Genomic DNA, 26,995 nt, shown 5'->3' on the forward strand with positions numbered 1-26,995 from the left:
ATTAAGGTGAAATGTATTCTGTCCTTTTCATTCCAATCTGGTAAAGCTTTTAGATTTTAAATATTCCTTTTGCTTTGTATTCCTTGACTAATTTCTTTCCCCAAATAATCAAGCCTTTTATACTAATTAGAGTTTATTAAGACAGAGCTAAATAATTGTTTACATTCATTGGTGTGACAAATTTCAAACATTCCAATGCTAATTCTTGGCTCTTTTAAAATATATAATTTCAAAATTCTTTAAAAATTGGAAATCCATTGTTTCTTTCATATTCAATTTTCTTTAACAGAAATTCTTTACTTATGTTATCAACTTGGTCTTGAGAGAACAGATTGACTCCAGGAATAAAATAATTACTAAGATGCTCTGTCTTGAGGCACTGAAGAAAATATTCCAGACACCTATCAAAGCAGAGTTCCACGTTTTTGGATTGCCAATGACTGTCATCTGGGTTCTGGGCACATACGTGAAAGAAGGCAGTTTTCACATGATAAGAACAGAATTTCTCCAGTTCCTTTCGGTTTTCATACTTTTTTTTCAATTGTTCTAAAAGATATTTCATTAGTTTTAAACAATCTTTCCTGTTGAATAAAAAGACAAAACCATTGATTTTTTTACTTATTTACAACCTGCTTCATTCCACAAAGAGCTTTAGGCATCTTCCAGGAAGATACAATAAACAATACAAATATTACAATACATACAAAGACACAGAAAATAAAGAAATAAAAATATAATTATAGTTACTCTAAAACCTGATTATTTTTTCAAATACATGCTTTAAATTTCAAAAACATATTTTTTCTTCCCTCTTCCTTGTTCCTAGCTTAAATATTTTATTCTATCAGGATTAATTCAACTATGAAACTGGCAGATATTTCTATTATTCATCCAATGATTTTGACTCGTTAGGCTACAAATATTTACATCATCCAGGTGTTTAGCAGTTGACAAAATTTAATGTTTTCAAAAATATTTAGCCATATCAGCAAAATATTTTTCTTAATGCTGGCTTCAAAGCCTGCACAAGAAGCCTTGAAGAGCCTCCTGAGCCTGCATATTGGACATTCTTGTTCTGACCTTTTAACTTTTATGACCCTTATACTGGGCAACTTTAGAAACTCAAATGGAAAAACTCCTTTTCAATCTCACTTCTTTATGGTGTGTATGCTTCCAAGAAAAATAATTACCCATCTCTTTGTGCTGTTTCAAATTTAGCCAGTCAGTCCCTGGCCTTCAATGCAGCCAAACCATCTCAAAGCAAGCACCATTATCCAAAAGAGTGAACTTCTGGGACCCTCCCGTTATGTGACATTAATATTCGTTACCTTGAAGCAACCAGAATACTGAGACACAACCGTCATGGCTAATTATGGCTAGTCTTTACACCTTCTTATTCTGTCCTACTTATACAGTATTCCCTCACTTATTGCGGGTATTACGTTCTAGACCCCGCCACCGAGATAGGTGGAAAATCCGCGAAATAGGAAGCTTACATTTATTTTAGTATTTATATATATTTTAAGGCTTTATAAACCCTCCCCACACACTTATAAACTGTTCCCAGTCCCTTATTAACCTTTCCCACTCCCTTATTAACCTTTTCCACACTTTTATAAACATTACCTATGTTCTTCGACATATTCTACACTCTTAAACCTACGCAGCTTTAACAACATAAATATACAGTATCGCAAAATCCTGCCATATAGCAAAAAATCCACAATAAATAATTAAATATAATATTTTTAAAAATCCCGCGATACAGTGAGGCTGCAATAAGTGAACCGCGATATAGAGAGGGACTACTGTACATCCACCTGATCCAGGTTCAGGACTATGGTCCCTGGCATTACCTCCTAACAACACTCTTTCCTTGGTCCCTTGGATCTGGCTTCCCTGGTTTCATGCGCACCCCTAGATAATACTCTAGGTCAATGCAGCCATGTGCTGACCCCAGGATTAAACCCAGCAATGATCATCTGAGCTATAGAGTCAACTGAAGAAAGAACATTCCATAGAAAAACCCCATTTAACAAAATAAGAAGTTACCTGCAACATTTCACTCCATCAGTTTCACAGCATTTTTTAGATTGTCCATGATTTTTCAAAATGTCCTTTTCAATGTGAGAAAAGGAGAGCCGCCATGTTTCTCCTTAATTTCAAAAAGAAAAATAGAAAAGCACTTTACCAAAAGTGTCCACATATAAACACAATATATAAGTGATTCCTGTCATTAAAATATCATTCTGAAAAATTTCTAGGAGGAGCGAGTCCCAAGGAAGTGAACAAATAATGTAATTACATATTAGAAGAAATCATTTGAAGCAAACAATGGACCAAGATAAGAAGAAATGGGGGAAGGGGGCTTATATAGTTAGCCATGGAAAATGCATTACCTTCTATATATCCCTAAATTCATTTTGTTAATATTTTGTTTCCATAATAATTAGAATCAATTGATTAAAAAAATTTATATCATTCTTTACAAGTTCTGGTATTTATGTAAAATTAAATAGGAATCATTTCTATTCCCTGAGAGAGTTTATTTAAGTATTGATTTCTCCCCTTCTCTCCAAGTTTTACCATGGCTAGTTCTTTGAAGCTATATCTTATTATCTAGTTGATTTTATACCAGAAATGCATGATTGGCTTATAATTTAAAAATCAATTAATATAATCTGTCGCATTAACAGAATCGAGAAGAAACATACAATCATCTCAATGAAAGCAGAACATTCAGGTAATGAAATTCAACACTTATTCATCATTTTTAAAAAAGCTTCTCAGCAATTTAAATCCAGATGAAAATTTGATCTTACAGAAGATTTTTAAAAAGAACACAAACATGGTACCATAGGTAAAAAAAACTGAGGTTTTTTTCTTTCAAAATCAAGAAGGCAGGATGTCTGTTATCTGTATTCCTGTTCAACATGCACTGGTATCCTAGTAAGCATAATATAGGGTTATAGCACTGGAAAGAGAAACAAAGCTATCATTATTGAAAGACAACACAATTGTGTATGAAGAAAATAGAAAGAAGCTAGGTGACAGGTATGTGTGAGTTCAGTAAATTTTTCAGTTTACAGCCCTGGCTGGGTGGTTCAGTTGGTTGGAGCATTGGCCCACACAAGTAAAGGCTGCGGGTTCAATCGCAGGTCAGGAAACATACCTAGGTTACAAGTTTGATCCCCAGTAGGAGAGCATATGAGAGGTGACCAACCGTTTCTCTCTCACATCTCTCTCTCTCTCTCTCTCTCTCTCTCTCTCTCTGTCTCTCTCTCTCTCTCTCACACACACACACACACACACACCAATAAGCATATCCTCAGGTGAGGGTTAAAAAATTATTCAGTCTACTTTTCTATTGGTTTACAATTTTTCATAATAAAAAGTTATGACTGCATATGAGGAAATCTAAGAAAACTTATACAAAACTTCTGTGGACAAAACTCTGAAACTTCACTGAGAATTATTAAAGGAAAACTAAATATTGGGTTGGCCAAAAAGTCTGTTTAGTTTTTTTCCATTAAAAAAAAGATACATTTTTTATTTTTACCAATAACTATTGATTTGGATATCTTGAGTTTGTCAGCTGTCTCCTGCTATTGGCTTCTAGTGGGTAGAGCCCAGGGGTACTGCTTAAACACCTTCCAATGCATAAGACAGCCCCACAGCAAAGAATAATTTGGCCAAAATGCCAATAGTACCAAGAAACTTCGCAAATCACTTTTGACACGTTCAATAACTCACAGCACTTTCTCCATACACTGCACAAATCTTTGTGTTTCAGTTGTGTTTTTACCTTTCTTGAAATAAAGCATAATATACTGAAAATGTTGCATATCTTCTTACATCTTCAATATTCAAATGGCTGCACAAAAATTCACCAATTTTGATAAGATTTTATCATTTCTTGTTATTCTAATACAGTTGTCTCAATTTTTCCCCCTTTGCCCTCCTCCACCCATCCCACTCCCACCCCCCCTGCTCCCACAGTCAGTCCCCACACTGTTGTCCATGTCTGTGGGTCATTCATACATGTTCTTTGTCCAGTCCCCTCCCCTTCTTTCCACCGTTATCCCCCGTCCTCCTCCCTTCTGGTCACTGTCAGTCTGACCCATGTTTCCTTGCCTGTGGTTCTATTTTGTCCATTAGATTCCTGTTATAGGTGAGATCATATGGTATCTGTCCCTCACTGACTGGCTTATTTCACTTAGCATAACAGTATTCAGTTCCATCTATGCTGCCGCAAAAGGTAGGCATTCCTTCTTTTTTTCTGTGTAGTATTCCATTGTGTAAATGTACCAGTTTTTTTATCCACTCATCCACTGATCGGCGCTTAGGCTGCTTCCAGCACTTGGCTATTGGAAATAGCACCACTATGAACATAGGGGTGCATAAATTCCTTTGAATTGATAATTTGGGGTTCTTAGCGTATATTCCCAGCAGTGGAATCGCTGGGTCAAAGGGGGTTCCATTTTTAGTTTTTTAGGAAACTCCATACTGTTTTCTGTGGGGGACGGCTCCTTGTGATTTTGGGAATTGTAGCCCAAGCGAAGAACCAGGCCTCCCCAGGGGAGACCTTTAAGTCTCAATGGAAAACTGAAAGGCTGTGAGGCAGACAGGACTGAAGGCCACTCAGAGGGTTCCCATGGGAATTGGATTTAAAGAATGCTTATTATGCTTTAGAGCTTGCTCCACTTTTCTTATCTCTTAGTTAACTATAAACAATCTATAGCTAAAAATGTAGGAAGCCTTGCCCCTGATGTCAGCACAGTATCATGATGTTTAGCAGATCCTGACACAGACTGGTCACTGTGTTCTCTATATTGATATCTGTAATCCGTAACTGTCAACTGTAACCCAGGCATCTGAAAGCTTATTGTTGATTCATAAGTCTTGACCTTGTATCTCCCGAATTCCCTCCTCAATAAAAGGCACGGGAGATGAAAGTTAAGCACTCTTCTCCACTAGAGATATTAGCCACTTCCCATCACTCCAGACAAAATACAGTGCCCTGGATAAATTTGTTTGGCCATGGTCATGAAACCTCTATGGGACAGGGAGTTTCCAACCAAGCTGGGGCATTGGAGGCAGAACAGCCTCAGTTTTCCACAGTGGCTGCACCAGAATTGCATTCCCACCAACAGTGCACAGGTTCCCTTTTCTCTGCATCCTTGCTAGCACTTGTTTGTTGATTTATTAATGATGGCTATTCTGACAGGTATGAGATGGTATCTCATTGTGGTTTTAATTTGCAGCTCTCTAATGGCCAATGATGTTGAGCATCTTTTCATATGTCTATGGGCCATCTGTATGTCTTCCTTGGAGAAGTATCTATTCAGATCCTTTGCCCATTTTTTAATTGGGTTGTTTGTTCTCTTGGTGTTGAGTCATATGAATTCTTTATATATTTTGGAGATCAAACCCTGGCCCAAGGTATCATTGGCAAATATCTTCTCCCGTACAGTCATTTCCCTTTTGATTTTGATAATGCTTTTTTTTATCTATGAAGAAGCTTTTTAGTTTGGTATAGTCCCATTTGTTTATTTTTTCCTTTATTTCCCTTGCTCTAGGAGATATCAGCAAAAATATTGCTACGTGGATATCTGAAATTCTTCTGCCTATGTTTTCCTTTAGGACTTCTTTGATGTCACAGCTTGCATTTAAGTATTTTATCCATTTTGAGTTTATTCTGGTATATGGTGTAAGTTAGTGATTTAGTTTCATTATTTTGCATGTACCAGTCCAGTTCTCCAACACCATTTATTGAGAGACTGTCTTTAGTCCATTGTATGCCACTTCCCCTTTGTCAAATATTAATTGACCGTAGAGACTTGGTTTACTGCTGGGTTCTCTATTGTGTTCCGTTGATCTATGTGTCTGTTCTTATGCAAGTACCATACTGTTTTGATTACAGTGACCTTGTAGTATAGTTTGATATTGGGTATTGTGATCCCTCATACTTTGTTCTTCTTTCTTAAAATTGCTGAGGCTATTCGGGGTCCTTTTTGGTTCCATATAAATTTTTGAAATATTTGTTCTAGATCTGTGGAATATGCCATTGGTATTTTAATAGGAATTGCATTGAGTCTATAGATTGTTTTGGGTAGTATGGACATTTTAATGATGTTAATTTTTCCAATCCATGAACATGGTATATGCTTCCATTTATTTGTTAAGTTTTTTTAATGCATGCTGATATGATAACTGTCATGACATAAGCTAACAAAATTGTTTTGAATGAAGTTAAAGACAACTAAACACTACTAGAGCCATCACACAGAAAAACACATATGAAGTTTTTGGCCAACCCAATAAATGGAGCTATGCATCTGACCATGAATTGGAAGACTCACTATTATATCAAGTCTTTCTGAATTTTCTATAGATTCAATGTACTTTCAATAAAAATTTCAAAAACTACTTTGTGGAACTTGACAAGATACTAAAATTTTTATGAAAAGACAAAGGGTCAAGAATATCTAGAACAGTCATGAATGAAGACAAAGTGGGGAAACTTGCCCTAACAGATATGAAGACTTATAAAGATACATTATGTATGACAATATAGTATAGTGCAAGGGTAGACAAAGGTTTTAACAGAACAGAATGAAGAGTATGTAATAGCTCTACAATACATGGACAATGAATATATGGAAAAAGTGGCACTAAGCGAGGTGTGCTCATAGCTACTGTATAAATCCATTTATGACATCCATTTATGCAATTCTGGAAAAGGCAAAACTATAAAGATGGTAAACAGATCAATGGTTGCCAGAAGTTTGGAATGGGAAGGTTTGAATAATTGAAGCACATAGGACTTTTTAGGGCACTGAAACTATTATGTAAGGGTAGATATGTAGTATAATGCACTTGTCAAAACCAGTAGAACTTTGTAGCACAAAGAGTGAACCTTAATCTATATAAACTTAAAAAAAGAAATCACTTAGGATGTCAAAGGATCCCAGAAAAAATGTAGACTGTGAAAAGGGATTCGAACTGCATTACAGGTATATGAAACAACCTTCCTGAAGGAGGTAAGGGTTAAAGGTGTTGACCTAAATTACTTTGGAAATGGGGTCTCTAAGACCGAAAGCAAAAAACTGTATATAAACACTGTACTGAAACTGATTGTTTCCCAGGAGGAATGGCTTTATAATTTTGAAACAACTACATGTATATACTAGAACTGAACAATTAAGTAAACAGGTGGCAGATAAGGAGTCAGCTTTTTCACTTTAAAATGAGAGGTTACAGACAGCAAGAAGAGAAAGAATAATCCATGTGGTAATGGAATTGGAGACAGTATGAGCTCATGTATAACTTTAGACAACAGGTAGTTACATACAAAAATATTTATCAATATGTGCTTATGCTGGGTTTAGTACACATACATATATTTCCTTGTTCCTTCATTCAAGAGGGTTGATACCCTGGTAACAGAGCACACACACATAGCACCCAGATCGTGGTTTCTAGTACATTCACAATAAAAGGATCCAGGACTCCATGGAGAAATGCCTGGTTCTAGGACTGATGCAGGAAATATACAAGATGAGCCTGAAGCATCTTGTAGAGCCAGAAAGTGAGTTAGTGCTGAAAACAAAACAACTGCTCCCCCATAATTATGGAGGGAATATCCAAAGGACACAAGGAACCAACTGAAAAGACCTCTAAAAGGCCAAAACTGGAATAATCAAAGCAACAAAATAAAGTGGTAATGCACTATAGCCCAAAGGAAAAAACAAATACCCATGACTCCATGTTGATATAAATGATTAAGTAAATTAATAAAAGGGGAAGAAGAGACAAATCTTCCATGCAGAAGAATTCCAAAAAATTTGTATAAGTAACTCTGCTCTTAAAGAGGTGGAGACTAGCTCCCCGTTCCTTAAGTGTGAGCTGTGCACAGTCACCTCCTCCCAAACAGTACAATATGAAAAGGAGGGAAGTGAAAACTTAGCAGTGGAGAAACCTGACAAACATGATCTCAGCCAGATGATCAAGATCAACATCAACAGTGCTTAGTCATGTTCATGGCCATGTATCCTTAATATGATGGGATGAAAACAGCACTTTACCCCTCTGGTCTTCCTCTCTAAAACCCAGAACTCCAGTCTAATCATAAGAAAAACATCAAGTGCATGCCGTATGAGGAACATTCTACAAAATACTGAACTAGTACTCCTCAAAACTGTCAAGGTCATCAAAATCAAGGAAAGGCTGAGAAACTGTTATAGTCAAGAGGAGCCTAAAGAGATATGATGATGAAATGTAACGTGGTATCCTAAATGGGATCCTGGACATACATGAAAACTAAGGAAATGTGAATAAAGTATTGTTTAGAGAGGCCTGGTAACTAGGCAAAGATCACACAGCCAGTTGGAGAAGCCTTAGGATCCAGACCCACAGCAGCCTGACTCCAGGGCCAGAATAGCCTTTCTTTATTAAAAACAAATTTAAAAGATAATACTCTAATATGGGCTAGTAAACATTTTAAAGCTGAATATCTGATATTACAATGACAACTATGCCCTTTTCAATTCCATCTTTCACCAAACTCCCATCTTGTAGCCTATTTAGCCTGATGACTCTTGAAATGCCAAGAGCAATAGTTGATCTTTTGCTGCCCTTGTATATAACATTAACAACTCTCTTTGATGTCTTTAAATAAATTAACCTTCACATTCAAGATACCTTGAAAATGATTTTCTTCCTTTGCATGCTTGGGGACCAGGTAAAATGGCTGGAGTCTTAGATCTCTCCTAACTTTTGCTCCAAGCCAGTCTTTGATGGGCAGGCCTTCCTGGGTGCTAGCTGGCCAGCTGCTTTTTACTTGCAAAGCCAAGATTATATCCACAGATATTTCTTTAGGCCTTCTTATAAGAAGTGTTACAGCAGGACTCCCTGTCTTCTTCCTCTTCATTTCTACATCTATACCTGTTTAAACATATAAAACAGAAAAAAAGAATTTATCAACCTAATATTCTTGAAAATATAGGAAAAACAATATAACTAAAATTGGAGATCTATAGAGTTCCAAGGTGAAAATTAGTTCTAAAGCAGAAACTGACCCTGTAAGGAAAAGTGTTTCACGCATTTAACAAATATTCATTGATACCTGTCATGGTGGGGAGGCACTGTCAAGAATCTGTCTAGCAGATATGATGAGGAGCACCTGAAGACTTTGGGGTCTGGGAATGCTTTGATTACATTTTCATTTAAGTTGATGAATAGGAGTATGGAGGGAAGCCTGGAAGAGAGGCCAGGTGAGGAGCAGGGAAGAGCAAAGCAATCAAGAAGACCACATAGGACAACATGAGGGAGGAAAAAAAAAAAAAAAAAACCCACAGCCATAGACCAAGACAAGAGCGTGGGTGTCCGTGGTAGCACAGAGGCAGGGGACATCAAGACACAGGGAGCAATCCATGTGCACTGCAGTCTGAGTCACCATAGCCAATAAATGGAAACAACCTGGGAATCCACTGATGGATTCACTGATGGGTGAATGGATAAAGAAATGGTGGCATATACAGGCACACCTCGGAGATATTGCAGACCACTGCAATCAAGTGAATATCACAATAAAGCAAGCCACACACATTTTTTGGTTTCCCAATGCATATAAAAGTTATGTTTATATTATACTGTAGTCTATTAAATATGCACTAGGATTATGTCTAAAATAACAATGTATGTGCCTTAATTAAGTATGGTTTATTGCTAAAAAAAAATGCTAATGCAACACCTGAACATGTTGGAAAAATGGCACCAATAGACTTGCTCAATGCGAGGCTGACACAAACCTTCAATTTGCAAAAAAATGCATTATCTGTGAAGTGAAATAAACTGAAGCACAATAAAGTAAGGTATGCCTGTACATACAATGGAATATTATTCAGTCTTAACAAAGAAAGACACCCTGGCATTTGTGGCAACATGGATGAACCTGGAAAAACTAAGCCAGACACAGAAAGGCAATGTTGCATGATGTCACTTATATGTGAAATCTAAAAAAGTAGAATATACAGAAGCAGAGGGTAGAATGATGGTTAATAGATGGGGGGAGGTGGGGAAAATGGGGAGATGTTGATCAAAGGGAACAAAGTTGCAGTTAGGTAGGTAAGTCTAGACACCTAATGCACAGCATGATGACTGTCATTAACACTACTATACCAAACACTGGAAAAAATACAGTATTAAATGCTGTGCTAAGACAGTAGATTTCAGGTACTCTCACAACACAAAAAGAGCTAACTATGTGAGATGGCATGTTAATCGGCTTGTCTGTAGAAATCATTTCACTATGTATATGTGTATTAAAACATCACATTGCCCATCTTAAATATATACAACTTTTATTTTTTTAAAGGCACATGTAGCAGAAATTAGAGCAATTAAAGAGATCCAAATAAACACATAAATGGACTGGCTCTACAAGATAAGGAAGAAAGTAGGAGTTCTGGGAAGCCATCCCATGATTTTAGCTTGGGAAATGATTGATGTTGATTCCATTCTTCAATATAGAGTAAGCAGGAGGAGGAATGGTCGAGCTGAGATGAACTTCATTTCAGACATACTGAGCTCTAGGTGCCTGGGGGACAACCAAGTGCAGGTGGCCACTGGGCAAGTAGCTATGGTGGCCAGAAATTCGGGAAAGACATCCAGATGAGAGATAATGGCTTTGGGATTTGGGGGTGTACAAGCAGTAGCTAAAGACTACTCCCAGAGAAGACTTCTGGAAGGGACCACAGTGAAAAAGAAGATAGATCACCATGGAGAAAATCCTCAAAAACACTCTCATTTTCTTATCATGAAATCTACAAACCTACCCCCTCTTACCCATTATATCCTTCTTCCTCCTGTTGCCACTTAGGAAGTGTCCATTCATCTTGCAAAGGCCACCCCTGCACATAGCCTCTAATCCTCACTTTCTCAAGCCTCTTCCTCCCTCAATTGTTCCGACTCCTGCATCAGTGGACTCCCCTGTCCTGCTGGATCATTCCTATCTGCATACAAAGGGTCCAAGTGTCTCTCATTCTAAAATATACTTCTCCTTTTACGCTATATCAGTCCATCTTTCTACTTCCTTCTCAGCCAAAACTTTCTAGAATTGCCTGCACATGCTGTCTCTACTGCATCCCTGCCCTCTTCCTCTTGCGTGCTCATGATGCCCCTGAAACTGTGAAATCAAAGTTACCAGCAATCCCCACAAAACCAAAGGCCAGATCCCATGGTTTTTTGACTGTCAGCAGCATTCTAAACACTGACCACTCCTGTAAAACACTCAGACTCCTTTTGCTCATTCTCTTCTCCCCAACTTCTAATGGGATCCTCTTCTTACCACTCTACTTCACATTACAATTTCCCCCATCCTGATCCCTCTCACTTTGCTATACTTTTTCCCCATAGAACTTAACTACTTTCCAGTATACAAGACTTTCCATTTGTTATTAACTGCATATATGCCCTTACATAATTACAAGGTACAGAAGGGTGCTGGTTTTATTGTATTTGTTCATCAATATATTCGAAACATCCAGACCACCTGTCACATTAATCAATGAATACTGATTAAATTAATGAATAAATTAATTTACACTCTCTGCTGAAGTGATCTCATCCATTCCCAATACCACTTAAATGTTGACATGCAGCCCAAATGTATCCTCTGAACTCCAAATCCATATCCAACTACATACTTGACATATTCACTTTAACACATCACAGGAATCTCTAACTCAACATATCCAAAGCCAAACTCTTCATTCATTCCCCAAAATTGTTTCTCCTTTGTCCTTCCAATTTTAGTAAATGACACAATCTACACAGGTGCTCAATCCAGAAACCTGGGAGCCTTTTTCAGTTCAACCTCCCTCTCACTCCTACACTTAATCCACAAGTAAGCACTCCCGCAGCTTGGGTGTGACTGCTTCTCTCCATCCCCACCCCACCCCCATCTTTCATTTCAACTATCACAATATTTTCCTTTCTAATCTCCTTATTTGCTTTCTTATAATATCTTATCCATAGAAGCCAGAGTAGTTCTAAAAATACAAAGCCAATTATTATTTTGTAATTAAAACCTGGATTCTCAATGAACATGTAATAAAATCTGAACTCCTTTCCAGGATCTACAAAGTCCTTGAAGAATCCAGTCCCTGGCTTCCTCTTCAACTTCATTTCATGTCACTTTTCCCCTTGTTCACATGGGCCTCTTTGTGCTTCTTGAGCTTGCCAACCTCTTTACTGCCTCAGGGCCTTGCTCCACCACTCAAATTGCTACCACTTCTCCCAGTTCATTCCTTTCAAAAAACTCACTGCAACTTGTGTTTACATGTCTCAAGCTTCAAGAGGGGGTCCCATGATTTTATTCAGCCACATATGCTCAGTCAATATTCAATGGAGACCAAAATAAAGCCAATCAACATTTTAAAAGAATACCAACAAAACATAGTAGAATAAAATCAAGAGCAAAGGGCTGTTTCTAGGAGGCAGTAGTCAACAGCGTGCCACAGGGAGGTCAAGAAAGATCAGGAGAGAAGTGTACGTTGGCAATTAGTAGGTATGATTAGAACTTAAGAATCAAAAGTCAAAAATCTTACCTTCAATGTTTTTAATTTCTTCATTAATGATTTTCCTAAACTTGGACAGCATCTTCGAAGCTGATAATATTTCCTCTTCTAAAAACTGATTCAGAGGATTTCCTTTGGGATTTCTTTTGAACTTCACATAGTAATGAGCACCACTGTTGTGATATTCTTCTAGCTCAATTCTGGGGACATCCAGTTTGAACATAATATCAAATTCATTAGGAGAAGAAACCTAAGAAAAAGTAAAAACAGCAGCGAAATGTTTGCTTCTGAATACTGTCCAAGCAACTGCAATTTTTTTCTTAAGATCTTAAGAAGTAAGACACAACAAAGAAAGAACACTATAGGCCATTATCACTGATGAACATAGATGCTAAAATCCTCAAGAAAATTGCAAACTGGATCCAGCAGTACATTAAAAAGATTATGCACCACAATCAAGTGGATTCATCCCAGTGATGCAAGGAGAGTTTAAAATTTGCAAATCAATAAACATAATACACCACATAAACAAAGTGAAAGACAAAAATCACACGATCATATCAGTAGATGCTCAAAAATCATTTGATAAAGTACAGCACCCATTTATGATAAAAATGCTCAGCAAAGTAGGAACAGAGGGAGCATACCTCAACATAATAAAAGCCATATATGAGAAACCTGAAGCCAACATCATATCAATGAAAAACTGAAAGCCTGCCCCCTAAGATCAGAAACAAGACAAGGACGTCCACTCTCTCCACTTCTATTCAACATAGTTTTGGAAGTTCTAGCCAGAGGAATCAGAAAATAAAAAGAAATAAAAGGCATCCAAATTGGAAAGGAGGAAGTAAAACTGTCACTATTTGCAGATGACAATGATAGTGGACATAGAAAACCTTATACTCAACAAAAAAAAAATACTCAACCTAATAAGTGAATTTGACAACATAGCAGAGTACAAAGTCAATATTCAGAAATCAAAGGCATTTCTGTATACCAACAATGATATATCAGAAATAAAAACTAGAAAAAGAATCCCATTTACTATAGCAACAAGAAAAATAAAGTACTTAGGAATAAACTTAACCAAGGAGGTAAAAGACCTGTACTCAGAAAACTACAGATCGCTGAAGAAAGAAATTAAGGAAGATATCATACAAATAAATGGAAGCATATACCATGTTCATGGATGAAAAGAATCAACATCATTAAAATGTCCATACTACCCAAAGCAATTTACAGATTCAACACAATCCCTGTTAAAATACCAGTGACTACCTAAGTTGGATGTGCGGTCCATTACAATCTTTCCAGGGAAAGAATGAAGGTTGCTTTCCTGAAAGATGGCTAGAAGCGATCTTAAGGCACGGCACAATGGGAAACCTAAAGGACTTGGAAAAGACAGATGTTTACAGGCAAGAATGAATGGCAGGCATGTGGTTCAGCTTCTGTGTCCTGAAGAGCAGATTGAAGGTCACCCTAAATGTTCCTTGCATACGTTCCAGCAAAGCAGACTTAAATATCATAAGTGATAATTTGCTGCTCTTGCTGTGTTTATGCAAATGAACAGGATAAATTAAAAATAGATCTAATGCATTTAATGACAAGGAGGGTAATCTTAGGGAGAAAAATCGTGATCCAGAGAAAATCACAATGCTCAGTGGTAGACTATAAAGTAGTGCAGCTAACCATCTTTAAAGTTTCTTTTCATTTAAAGTTTCCTTTCATTTGTAAGTTAAACTAGGTCTGTGACATCATCAAAGATGCTTAATTTACAGGCAAGAAGAATGTCAAATGCCTTGCAACTGGATGTCTTTCTAATAAGACAGTCTTACAGATTTAGAGACTGGTTTGTTGCATAAATTAACACGTGTTTTCTGTTTTCAAAGGGCCTAAGCCTAGGATCTCATTACCTGAGTGATTGTATAGGCCTCACTTAATCCTGTCTGCATCACTGCCTCCTGAGACTCAATGGTTTGGTTGAACTAAGTGGCTGGGTTGGTGAAGAATGGGGTAGTCTGTGGGCTTCACCTTAAAACGGGTTTATCTTTTCTATCCTAATGGCTTGGACAGAAAGGACCCAGAGGTCTGAGAGGGGGAAACCTAAAATATTTCCCTCAACCCAAGCTAAGTATAGTGGACAAAAGGTTTTGGACAGGTATGATGTGCCTGGCACACCTTCCTCCAAAGAAGCCCTTCTTTTTTCCCTAATGGGGGATATTGAAAAATTAATACCTGCTTTTTGTCCTCTACTGGTTATGGATTGAATGATGTCTTTTAACCCTGTTTCCAAATCTGTTGCCCTCAGAATACAACAGGGATGCCAACCCGTTAAACCAAACACGCTGTTATCCAGGGACAGCCAACTGACCTGGAGTCTGCAAGATCCTTCCCCATGTGGAAAAGCCACCCTCCCCTCCACACCCCCACTCTTATTAGGGAATTCTGGACCCAAGGGTAGGTAGGACGACGACCATGTCCAGCTTGAAGCAGCTAGAGGAGCATGAGACCATCGCCCATTGTCCTCTATAAGATTATAAAGGGTTTCAAGTCTGAGAGGGGGGATTGTTATTTTTTTTAATTATTTTTTTAATTGTTACAAAAAAAGTAATTAATTAATGTAAAAGTAATAATAATATAGGAAAGGGAGAAACCAGAGAGCTTGTATGCGTGACCCATGAGCAGGGCCTGGGGGGGTTGGGTGGACTGTTGGGGGAGGGGGGTACTGGGCAGAAGGGAGCAAAGGGGAAAAAATGAAACTATTGTGACAATATAATCAATAAGATACACCTAAAAAATAAAAATAAAATAAACAAATAAAAAATAAAATACCAGTGATATATTTCACAGACCTAGAACAAATACTTCAAAAATTTATATGGAACCAAAAAATACCCTGAATAGCTTCAGCAATCTTGAGAAAGAAGAACAAAGCAGGAGTAATCATAATACCTGATATCAAATTACATTACAAGGCCATGGTAATCAAAACAGTATGGTACTGGCGTAAGAACAGGCATATAAATCATGGGAACAGAATAGAGAGCCCAGAAATAAACCCAGGTCTCTATGGTCAATTAATATTTGACAAAGGGGTAAGGAGCATAAAATGGAGTGAAAATAGACTCTACAACAAATGGTGTTGGGAGAACTGAACAGGGACATGCAAAAAAATGAAATTAGACCACTAACTTACACCACACACCATAATAAACTCAAGATGGACCAAAGACTTAAATGTAAGCTATAACACCATAAAAGTCATAGAAGACAACATAGGCAGTAAAATCTCAGATAACCCACGTGGCAATATTTTTACCAATATATCTCCCAGGGCAAGGGAAATAAAGGAAAGAATAAACCAATGGGACTACATCAAACTAAAAAGTTTCTGCTCTGCTAAAGAACACATCAGCAAGATGAAAAGGGAACCAACTGTATGGGAAAACATATTTGCCAATGATACCTCGGACAAGGGTTTGATCTCCAAAATATAAAAAGACCTTATACAACTCAACATCAAGAAGACAGACAATCCAATTAAAAATGGGCAAAAGACCTGAACAAACACTTCTTCAAGAAGGACATACAGAGGACCCACAGGTATATGAACAGATGTTCAACATCACTAGCAATCTGAGATGCAAATTAAAACCATAATGAGATACCACCAAATACCAGTCAGAATGGCCATCATTAACAAATAAACAATCAAGTGCTGGCATGGAGCAAAGGAAACCCTAGTGCACTGTTGGCGGAAACCCAGAATGGTGCAGCTACTATGGAAAACAGTATGAAAATATCCTCAAAAAACTAAAAATGGAAATGCCTTTTGATCCAGCGATTCCATTGCTGGGATTATACCTGAAGAATCCTGAAGCACCAATTCAGAAGAACTAATGCATTCCTATGTTCATAGCAGCAATGTTTACAACAGTCAAGTGCTGTAAACAACCTAATTGCCCATCAGTGGATGAGTGGATCAAAAAACTGTGGTACACAATAGCCAAGTGCTGGAAACAGCCTAAGTGCCCATCTGTAGATGAGTAGATTAAAAAACTGTGTTACATTTACACAATGGAATACTATGCAGCAGAAAGAAAGAAGGAACTCCTGCCATTTGCGACAACATGGATGGAACTAGAGAGAGTTATACTTAGTGAAAGAAAAATACCGTATGATATCACCTGATACAGGAGACTAACAAACAACACAAACAAATGAACAAAATTGAACAAGGAAGAGAATAACAGTTATCAGGAGAAAGAGGGGGAGGGAGAGAAGGGGGATAAGTAGGGGAAGGGTCTAGTGAAAGAACATGTAAAGCCCTGGCTGCTGTGGCTCAGTGGATTGAGCATCAGCCTGTGAGCCAAGTGTCGCTGGTTTGATTCCCAGTCAGGGCACATGACTCGGTTGCACGTCAGGTCCCCAGTTGAAGGCGCAAGTGAGAGGCAACCACACAGTGATGTTTCTCTCCCCCTCTCTAAAAATAAATAAACAAAATAATAAATGTTTTTTTTTTTAAATGAACATGTATAAATGACACATGGACATGGACCATGGGGTGGGGAATGACTGTGGGAGAAGGGGTGGGCTGGTGGGGGGGGGGAGCAATGGGGGGGAAAAAATGAGACAACCATAATTGAAAAACAATAAAAAAGAAATAGCAACTTGATCACTTTAGACGTAAAAAAAAAACAAAAGACTGTGGTACCTTTACATGATGGAATTCTACACAGCAGAAAAAAGGAACTCCTACCTTTTGTGACAAGGTGTATGAAACTGGAGGGTATTATGCTAGTGAAATAAGCTAGGTAGCAAAATACAAATACCACATGATATCAGCCAATACAGGAACCTAATGAACAAAACAAACAAACGAGCAAAATAGAACCAGAGGCATGTAAACAAGGGACAGACTGACAGCGACCAGAGCAGAGAGGGGAGGAGAAGAGGGGAAAGAAGGGAAAGGGTCTAGTCAAGGAACCAGCATAAATGACCCATGGACATGGACAACAGGATGGGGACTGACTGGGGGCGGGGGCTGGGCAGGGCAGGGGAGAACAATGTGGGGGGGAAATGGGACAATTGTATTAAAACAATTAAAAAAAGAAATTTAAGAAATATATAAAGAAGAAAAAAAGAGAACAAGACAAGGTTGTCTACTTTTACCACTGCCACTGTCCAGAAAACAAACTCTAGTCAGGAACCTACTCCTAAACCTTCAATTTATACTGAAATGATGGCTTAATGACAACCACTCACAAACAAATGGAACTGTGGAATACACACTTAAAAAGTTACATCTGATGTGTATTTTTGAAGTATGCTTTTTAGTATTTGTAGAGGATTGTCTCTCTTTTTTTTTTTTGGTAATAAAGGAGTCTATTCAAGCCGTCACTTAAGCCTATCAAGTCACGGGTTTAATCACTTAAGCCTATCAATCAAGGCTAAACTCTAACAACTGGTTTCTTCTAGCTTTTCCCCTGTTGGTTTCTATAGGATTAGTCTACAAACTAAAACAACATAATACACAAAAGCAACACCCTTCCGCCGCAGAGCCTGTTCCCTCTAGAACACCCAAAGAATAAACCTGCCACCCTCTGCCAGGCCAGCCCAATCTTAGGCTGTGCCCAGGTTCCTTCCCATCCAAAATACCATCCCTTGGGAAATGCAGGCAGCTGCAGCACTATCATTCAGGCATCCTTGAGGAAGAAGAGCCTGACAGCAAGTTTGAGAGTAAGCCTGAGAGCCAGAGCCTGAGCCAGAGCCAGAGCCAGAGCCAGAGCCAGAGCCAGAGAGAGCCAGCTTAGGAGCCAGAAAACCTCCTCTTCAAATTTTTTAACATCACTCACTGTGAGCTTCCTGTAGTATCTGTATAAGAAATCGGTAAGACAGTGTGGGTCTGCAAGGGCTGGAGGGGGAGACTGAAAATATTTTTCCTTTGGAGTAGATATGTTCTCATATAGAAAAGTCTCTTAGATATATTAATTTTGTGGATTTTTTTCACAGATCACTCCTAATCATCTAAGTCATAATCTGACCAGGAAGCACCAAGTATAGCACTGTTAGAGAAACACAATACGGGTCTGCTTGCATGAATGAATCTATACATTTGAATTCACCCAATAGCAGTGTCTTGACAGTGGCTAGCAATCAATATGGGTTGGGTCTATGTTCGTTGGATGTAGTGAGGAACCGTGGGAGGTGGGAATATCAGGGAGGTTGGGAGAGGTTTAGGAAGTCGGGCCATGCGCCTGAAGCACAGGAGCGCTGGCGATGGGCAGCTCACCTTCACTTGTTCATAGTAGCTTCCAGTACGTAGCAGCTCGACACCTCTGAACTCCGACTCGCAACTCCGCAGTCTACGTAGCAGGTGGTCCACGACCCTATTCACAACCTCCGCGGCCTGTGAGATTTCCAGGCGGCTCAGTCTCAACTTATCCAGCACCGCCCTGGGCTTCCAGCTGCTGGTCGCCGCCTCCCTGCAGCCGAGACTAGGGGCAGGGACCAAAGGGTCGTGGCTGGGGACTTCTATGGTCCCAAGCAGGGGTCTCTGGTCCCGAGCGGAGCGCGCGCCCCCCTCGCGGCGAGACCCAACCCTGAGAAGGGGCGGCTCCGGGGCCGCAGGAGCCACGGTCAGCCCATCCAAAGAATCCTCAGCGCTCAGAGGCGTTTTAGCGGTGCGCGCCCCCCGCGCGCGTACCGGCGGCCTCTCCTGCGAGCCCTGGGCGCTCTTCTTCCTCTGGGATCCCGACGCCCTGGTGGAGCCGCATTTCTGTTCTTCCGGCTGGGCAGGGTCGAGGGCTACCAGAGACTCGCTGGTCTTCGTCGGGACGGTATTCTTCGAGGCTGGCTTCATCGCGGCGCCCTTGGCACTTGGCGCCGAAACCCTGCGGGTAACGGCTGCGGTCTTCGAAGGTGTGCGCGTTGCCTTTCCGTGCCGAAGATCCATGGCTGGCGCTCTTTGCTACCGAAAGATGGTTCAACTTCGAGGAAAAGCCGCGGGAAGAGGAACGAGCAGAGGAACGAGCAGTCACCACTGAAAATGAAACTTAAAACTGTAAACTTGGCGGGAACACAGCGGGCTAGGCAGCACGCACGCAAGGTGAACCCACGCTGGGAGGTCACCCGGGGAGCCACGCCCCCGCCGCGACGGGCGGGCTGTGCATGGCACTGGAGGGATGTTAATATTTACAGTCTCCAGTGCCTTTGAGGCCACTGGCTCAAACACCGAACTCGAGACAAACAAGAGGCACTCTCAGAGGAGTATGCACAGTCAGAAGCATTTGCTGGCATAGTGCCTAAAAGAATTTTGGAAATCTACAGGCTTCCTTGCCCATTGTAGTTTACAAACTTTTTCAATGTAAGTCTAAATAAAGGTATTTTTTTCATTAATGGGAAATAGGAAATGTTCACCTTTTACAAGACTGAAAGAGATAAGAATTGACTGTAATTGGCAAAAAAGTTTACATTTATGCAATATTTATTTTTATTTGACGTTTTAAAAGCACACACGATCTTAAAGAAATTGTGTGAAGTTCTTATTTGTTTTATCCATTGGTTCTCAAAAAATCATAAAAAATTATGCATTTTAAATAATCTATTGTGCATCGGCCATTCAGATTTCATAGTATCTCAATACAGGCTTTCAAAAATCTATTTCTAAAATCAAGCCCTTTATAGGAATACATAAGAGACAGGAATCCCTTGGGTTTAGAATGCCTTGATTACTTCTTAAAACCATTAAGTGTACAGTTCAGTGCATTAAGTACACTAACATTGTTGTACAACCATCACCACCATCGATCTCCAGAACTCATCTTGTGAAACTGAAACTCTGTGTCCATTAAACAGTAACAGCCCGGCCTTCCCTCTCCCCAGCCCCTAGCAACCACCCTTCTACTTTCTGTCTCTATGAATTTGACTGCTCTGTGTACCCCATGAAAGCGGGATCACACAGTCTTGGTTGTTTCATGAGTGGCTTATTTCACTTAAGATAATTTCCTCAAGGTTTATCCATATTGTTGCGTGTATCAACCTTCCTTTTTAAGGCTAAATAATTCCATTCTACGTATATACCACATTTTATTTGTACATTCATCTGTCAATGGGTTAATTTTTTTAAAGGTTTCCCTGAATCCAGTACATTGATGTGTGCTTCTCTTTAGTACGAAGAGGTTTTCTTACACTCCGGGGTAGTGAGCCCTGGTTTGAATTGTGATGCAAAAGATATATATTCTTTTTCCTTTGTAAAATGGAAGGACTGTTGTGGTTAGGTTTGTTCACAAGCTGACCAATTTAGAAAAGAGTGGAGTGGAAGTTGAAATTTGGAAATCCATTTCCTTAAAACCGCAAATGTACTTGAACATTCGTCAAGGATGCCCAGGGGTATGCCTGTTCCATTCTTTTTTTTTTCTTTTTCATTTTAGAGGAAGGGGAAGAGAGAAACATTGATGTGAGAGAGAAACATCACTTGGTTGCCTCTCACGTGTCTCCAACAAGGGTCCTGGCCTGCAACTCAGGCATGTGCCCTGACTCAGAATCCAACTGGGGACCCTTTGATTTATAGATGACACCCAACCCACTGAGCCACACCAGCCAGGGTGCATGCTCCATTCTGAAGTCCTCTGCTCTAAAGTTCTAATTTTTCCATCAAGGGCTTCAATTGCTTGTCATGGAATACAGTAAATGACTCTACAGGTAGCTTAGTGCTGTCTTCCAGTCATTTCCAAAGTCTTCCAAATTCCACTAGTGTTTGCTTAATCAAAAACATGCAAGCAACAATCAACTGGATCAGATTTAAATAGCTCTGCTGTCAAAGGAGGAAAGCTTGTTCTTTGTTCAATCTTGCTGCAGCAATTAGTGTCCAGATCATAGAGGGATGACTTTTTAGTTAAATCTTGATTTGAAACTTGGACTTTATCAGAAAGAAAAAAAAAACCCAAGAGATTCATGTGTGTGTATATATTTTCCCTAATTGATTTTACACCTTATCCTTTATGTTTCATGTTTGTCTCAGTAATTCACTTAGTCACTCAACAAATATTTGAGTGCCTACTCTTCTAGGTTGTTAGGATATATTCATAAAGATCCTTGCTCTCCTGGTACTTACATTTTGACATGGAGAAACAGACAACACTGGGGAACACAATTTTTGTTGCCTTATATCTGACACTTGTCTTTGACTAACTTTTGACATCTGAATCCAAAAATCACTGCAGTTTTTCTCTATCACGTCAACTTTTTGAGGTTCAGGATACCCTCCCTTTGTCCCCCAAATCATACAAAATATATATACAAAGGAAAATTAAGAAAAATTACCTGAATATACTGTTTATTTAGAGTTATTTTATTCATATAAAGGCTATATATTGTTACTGTAAGTCGAATTGTGTACAAGTAGTAAAGTTCTACTACCAAACATACATATTAAGGTATTTTATCTTTTCAAATGACAGGCTAGGAAATGCCAAAATGAGGTACTCGAAACAGTCTCCTTCAGTTGGCAAAGCTTGAACAAATTGCTTCATGAGACCCAGTTTTATGTGCAGAGGTGGGACTATAATGTTCTTTCTGTCAACAAGTGGCTCATGTAGAATGTTTGGATCACCAGGTTTGAGGTCAAATCTTGGAGGCCAACTCAATTCCACCTAGTGCTTCTCACGAGCTCTGCTGTCCCACATACACAGAAAACAGGGATACTTGGTGTATCTGCATTGCTGACCAAGAAGGAAGCAGACCATTTTAAGGTCAACACAGATGATCCAATTGTGATTGTGATATTGCAACAGATCAATGACTCTGTTTCTGTCTTCATATTCTTCATGAAAACAAACTGAATGGCCAATTGGGACTGCACCAAATAAATTGCCATTGTGGAGGAGGACACACTTCAAGCTCTGCTTTGAGCTATCGATGAACAGTCGCCATTCAGTTGCATTACAGATTGGAATTCCCAATTCCTCCATTAAACCACGTATGTTTTGGCAATACACAAAGCCACCGTCACTTCTAAAGTACTGCAGAAATGCACTTTCTCTTGATCGAAAGTAGGATACTTTCGCTCCTTTTTCAAGCAAGTTTTTCTCATGCAGTCTTGATGCTAGGAGTCCTGAAGCCTTTTTGGATAGTCCCAAGTCTCATGCCAAATCATTCAACTCATGCTGATCAAATCCCTTATGAACTGAGTCATCTTCAATTTCAAAATCTTCATCATTGCTGTCATTTAGTTCTTCACCATACTCCTGTTTTTCAAAAGTGGGTAGGTCAGTGAAAACTGGCACTGGGATTTCAGCTGAATGAGGCACTGGGCGTACAGCTGAGGGTAGACTAGGATACTCTATTTTACATTCATTTTTCTTGTTCTATCCTGACATTTTCATTATACAAAAGTAACAGTCACTTGAATGATCTCTGGGCTCTCACCAAACCATAGGTATACCAGATAGCAATTTGTCACATGTTCCCTTTGTCCACATCTGTAAACTCTCAACACACTGCTTGCACACCTTGTGAGGAGCCCAAGACTTATCTTGATCACCAAGTTTTACTTTAAAATGTGCAAAATAGGCTTCCCTGACAAATGCGCTATTTGTTCTTTGACTGGGAGTGGTGAAACTGCCACAGATATAACAAAATGAATCGGTTGTTTAGGCATTTAGGATGAGAAATAGCAGAGGCAGATGTGATCTGAAGGAAATGAAATAAGTACGTATGTAAATGAAAAAATAAATTCTGCTAACTCCTTGTGTACAAACAAGAACTCGGACTACACTTTGGAATACAGTTCACTATATAGAGCGGCACACAACCTCTCACCATACTCTCTTGAGATGGAGGTGCCTCACACACCCTAGGCTCAGTTGGAAGCTGCTCTGTCCAGCAGAGTCTTCGTGACCATGGCGGAACAAACTCTTACCTAGGACACTTTATTATGTCCGATGAAATAACTTTTACCCAGGACACTTCTTTATATCTGGGGGAAGGAAGGTGACTGCCTCCCTAGTGGAGAACAGCAGCTAGACCTTCGCCTCTCATGCCTTTTATTGAGAAGGATATGCATGGGAGATACAAGATCAACATTCATAAATCATCAATAGCTTTCAGGTACCTAGGTTACAATCAACAATAACTAATTACAAATTCCAGTACAGCGGGTACAACAAATAGTCTGTGCCAGGGTCTATTAAACATTTTGACCCCACACTGGCCCTAGGTAGAAGGTTTCAAATACTCCCTGCTACAGATTGTTTATACTTAATTATAAGATAAAGGAAAGCAGAGCAAGTTCTAAAGCATATTAATATTCTTTAAATCCAATCCCCACAGAAACCCTCTGAATGGTTTTTGGGTATGTCTTCCACGCAGCCATTGTTGAGACTTAAAGGCAAGCACAGCTGGGGTGCCAGTGGCAGGTCATGCTCAGGCCGGGGCTACAATTCCCTAAACCACAAGGAGTGGTTCACCACACTGTCTCATGTGTAACTGAATAGCCTAGACAAGTATGAACCTGTCACTGGTCTCCAAGGTCATCCCCCACCTGCCCACTCAAGGGTGGTTTGCTCTCAGCCAATAGGAGAGCACTAGTGCTTCCCTTAATGCAGGCTCAAACCAACCTAGAGTGGTCGCATTAAGATAAGCTGTAGAGAAAAACTTGATGTAATAGAAGAAAACTAACTGCAGTTTTGAAACCAGCATGCCTATTTAAGTCTAAAACAGCTGAAAAATTGAACTCAACAGGAATTATGTTAAAAATTGTTTCCCTATGCAATGAATGTAATACATATGTTAATTATATAACAAAAGATGATAAGCTATATTAAAAGAGGGGGAAAAAATAAGGCCCTGGTCAGGTAACTCAGTTGGCTAGAGTGTTGTACCAACATGCTAAGGTTGCAGGTTTGATCCCCTCCAGTCAGGACACAGGCAAGAATCAGCCAATGAGTGAATAGATAAATAGAACAACAAATTCTCTCTCTCTCCCTCTTCCTCTTTCAAATCAATAAATTAAAAAAAAAATTTAAGAAAAAAATAGTACAAGAGGGATTGGGAATGAGGAATGGTACAATACTAAAACACTGGAAGGGTGACATTTGAGCAAAGATTTAAAGGAGGGGATACCAGGGGAAGAGTATTCCAGACAGAAGGAAAAGTTAATGCAAAGGACCTAAGATGGGACTATGCCTAGTTTTTCAAACAAGTGTAGCTGGAGCTTGTGAAGTATGAGATGTGTCAGTTATCAGCTTATTGCCTCTCAACTGCATATACACCCTTTAATATATGCTTTCCAAACTATAGAGTTCTTTTAAGCATTTCTCTTTTCAAGTGTCCACTATGTTAAGATTTCTCAGTAGAGGTTGCTGAAGGGTCATTGCAGCAGGAAGCAGTTTCCTGCAATTTCCAGCACAGTGGAGGGAGTGAAAGAGAGTTGAGTAAGGAAAAGGCCTTGTGGATATGAGAAAATCTGATAGAGTCTATCCCAGGCCCAGGCCCAGAGAGTGATGCCTTTGCAGCCTGGGCCTGGCCATAACCTGTCTATAGCTTACTAGACCAGGAAACTAAGATTTCTACCTGGGCTGCATACAGGTGCCTATGGTCCAGAGAGTTGATCAACACACTAGGCAGTTGGTCTTTCTGCAGGCCATTTGTGCAGCCCACATGTGGCCCAGGAAGTCCACATAGAACTTCTGCTCCCTCTGCAAGCTACATTGTGTAGCCCAGGCTCTCTGAAGGCTTTTTGCACTTGAGATCTGAACCCTTCCCATGTTTACTCTTCCTTAGGTACTCTCCCTTAGCCCTAGAGTGCTATATAGAGATTCTTTATATCTTATAGTTACTTTTTATTATAATTAATCATTATTATATTAAATACCTTCTGTTTAACCTACTGTGTGATTTCTATCTCCTGATTAGACCCAGACTGCTACAGAACTGATGTTCGTAGTCCCAGAAATAGAACACCTAAAGATGGGATTGGAGGAGTGGTTTGCTTGTGCCATTGGACTTGAGTACAGTACTCAGGGAGGAGAGACCATCAAAATAGATTGAGAAGTGGCCAGAAAAATAGGAAGAAAACCAGAATATCTTGATGTCTTGGAAGGCAGGTAAAGTATATCGATGAATGGCTGTGAAGGAAAAAAAAAACCCTGAACATATAAAATCTCCATCTTCTTGTTTATGTGTAACTGTTCCTATTTCCTTGAATGGCATTCTTCTGAAACACGAAATACCATAAAGTTTGTATAGAAATGGGGGTACAGAGCAAGAGAAGAAGGAAAGATACACCAGGCTAAGGGAACAGCAAATGCAAAAGGAAAAAGACTAAGAAAGATATTTGGAGACCAGATAATAAGGACTCTTCAATAACTTTTCTGTACTTCTATGATGAATTACTTCAAGTCCATTTCATAAGTCAACTCCTTTAAGGAGCAATCATTTCATCATCTGCTATGAATAGGATCCCTATCTCTCTGCAACCTGTAATCACAGTTCACTGTGGCTTTATTAGAACATTTAATGCATTGCCTCATAACTGTGTGTCCAATTACTAGTCTGAAAACTCTTTGAGGACAAAGACTGGAATTACTTATTTCTGTAAGTCCAACTTTTCTCCAAAATGGTAATAAAATTGACCAATATATAATTGACCTCCTTTTTCTTCTGTTGCTTATACCCTGCCTAAATTGACCATGAAACTATGTTTCTCAATAGCAGAGATTTGACTTTCTACTTTTCTCATTACTCAACAACTAGTGGACTTGAAATTAACTAGAAAGTAGAAGGAAAGAAAATTCATTAACAAGCAAGTTATCTGTTTTTTAAAATATTATTTATAAAGCCCAAATATTTTCTGGTGATATGTTTTTTAATTCTTCTTTTTATTAATTCTCTTTTCTATAATCACGGTAGTAAAAAAGGCTTTTAGCATCCAGGGACCTTAACATTGTGTTTCTATGTGTTCTGTAATTTTGGTAGATCATCTCTTAACATAGATATATAAAACCGTCCAATTTAAGATCAATGAGGATTCCCTTAACTCATAAAAAGGAGGTGCAGTAAAAGGTTAACTCAGCAGATTTAAGGTGTTCAGACTCTGCACATCCCAAAGAAAGGATTGGCCACTGACAGACTCCTTGGAGATAACTTCTAAGTCCTTGGAATATCCTAGCTGATTTAAGTGTCTTTGTGTAGCCCTGGCCAGGTAGCTCAGTTGATTGGAGTGTTGTCTCAATACACCAAGGCTGTGGGTTCAATCTCTGGTCAAGACACATACAAGAATCAATCAATGAGTGCATAAATAAGTGGAACAACAAATTAATTTTTCTTTCTCTGTCTCCCCCCCCCTTCTCTCTCTCTCTAAATCAATAAATAAAAAATTTTGGAAGACAAACAATTCAATTAAAGAATGGGCA

At 39.1% G+C, this 26,995-nt stretch overlaps 1 protein-coding gene across 1 annotated transcript; it reads right to left on the reverse strand.

Moving 5' to 3' along the window:
* Window positions 1–136: 136 nt before the first annotated feature.
* On the reverse strand, window positions 137–19,665 carry CGAS (cyclic GMP-AMP synthase). Its single transcript, XM_090282664.1, has 5 exons — window positions 18,874–19,665; window positions 12,612–12,831; window positions 8,704–8,946; window positions 2,053–2,155; window positions 137–581 (listed from the first exon to the last, which is right to left on the reverse strand). Exons 1-5 carry the CDS (start codon window positions 19,534–19,536, stop codon window positions 230–232), a joined length of 1,581 nt encoding a protein of 526 aa, XP_090138790.1. The 5' UTR covers window positions 19,537–19,665; the 3' UTR covers window positions 137–229.
* Window positions 19,666–26,995: the final 7,330 nt, after the last annotated feature.

The sequence above is a fragment of the Furipterus horrens genome, unplaced genomic scaffold (genome assembly GCF_987537825.1).
Source record: "Furipterus horrens unplaced genomic scaffold, mFurHor1.1.pri manual_scaffold_6, whole genome shotgun sequence".
Lineage (NCBI taxonomy): Eukaryota > Metazoa > Chordata > Mammalia > Chiroptera > Furipteridae > Furipterus > Furipterus horrens.

Excerpts from the sequence above, each read along its gene's own strand:
- CGAS (XM_090282664.1), bottom strand. The coding sequence starts at position 19,536 with ATGGATCTTCGGCACGGAAAGGCAACGCGCACACCTTCGAAGACCGCA. Across the intron at positions 8,947-12,611 it reads AGAAATTAAAAACATTGAAG|GTATAGATGTAGAAATGAAG; the intron begins GTAAGATTTTTG and ends ATGTTTAAACAG. Across the intron at positions 582-2,052 it reads GATGGAGTGAAATGTTGCAG|GAAAGATTGTTTAAAACTAA; the intron begins GTAACTTCTTAT and ends TTTATTCAACAG.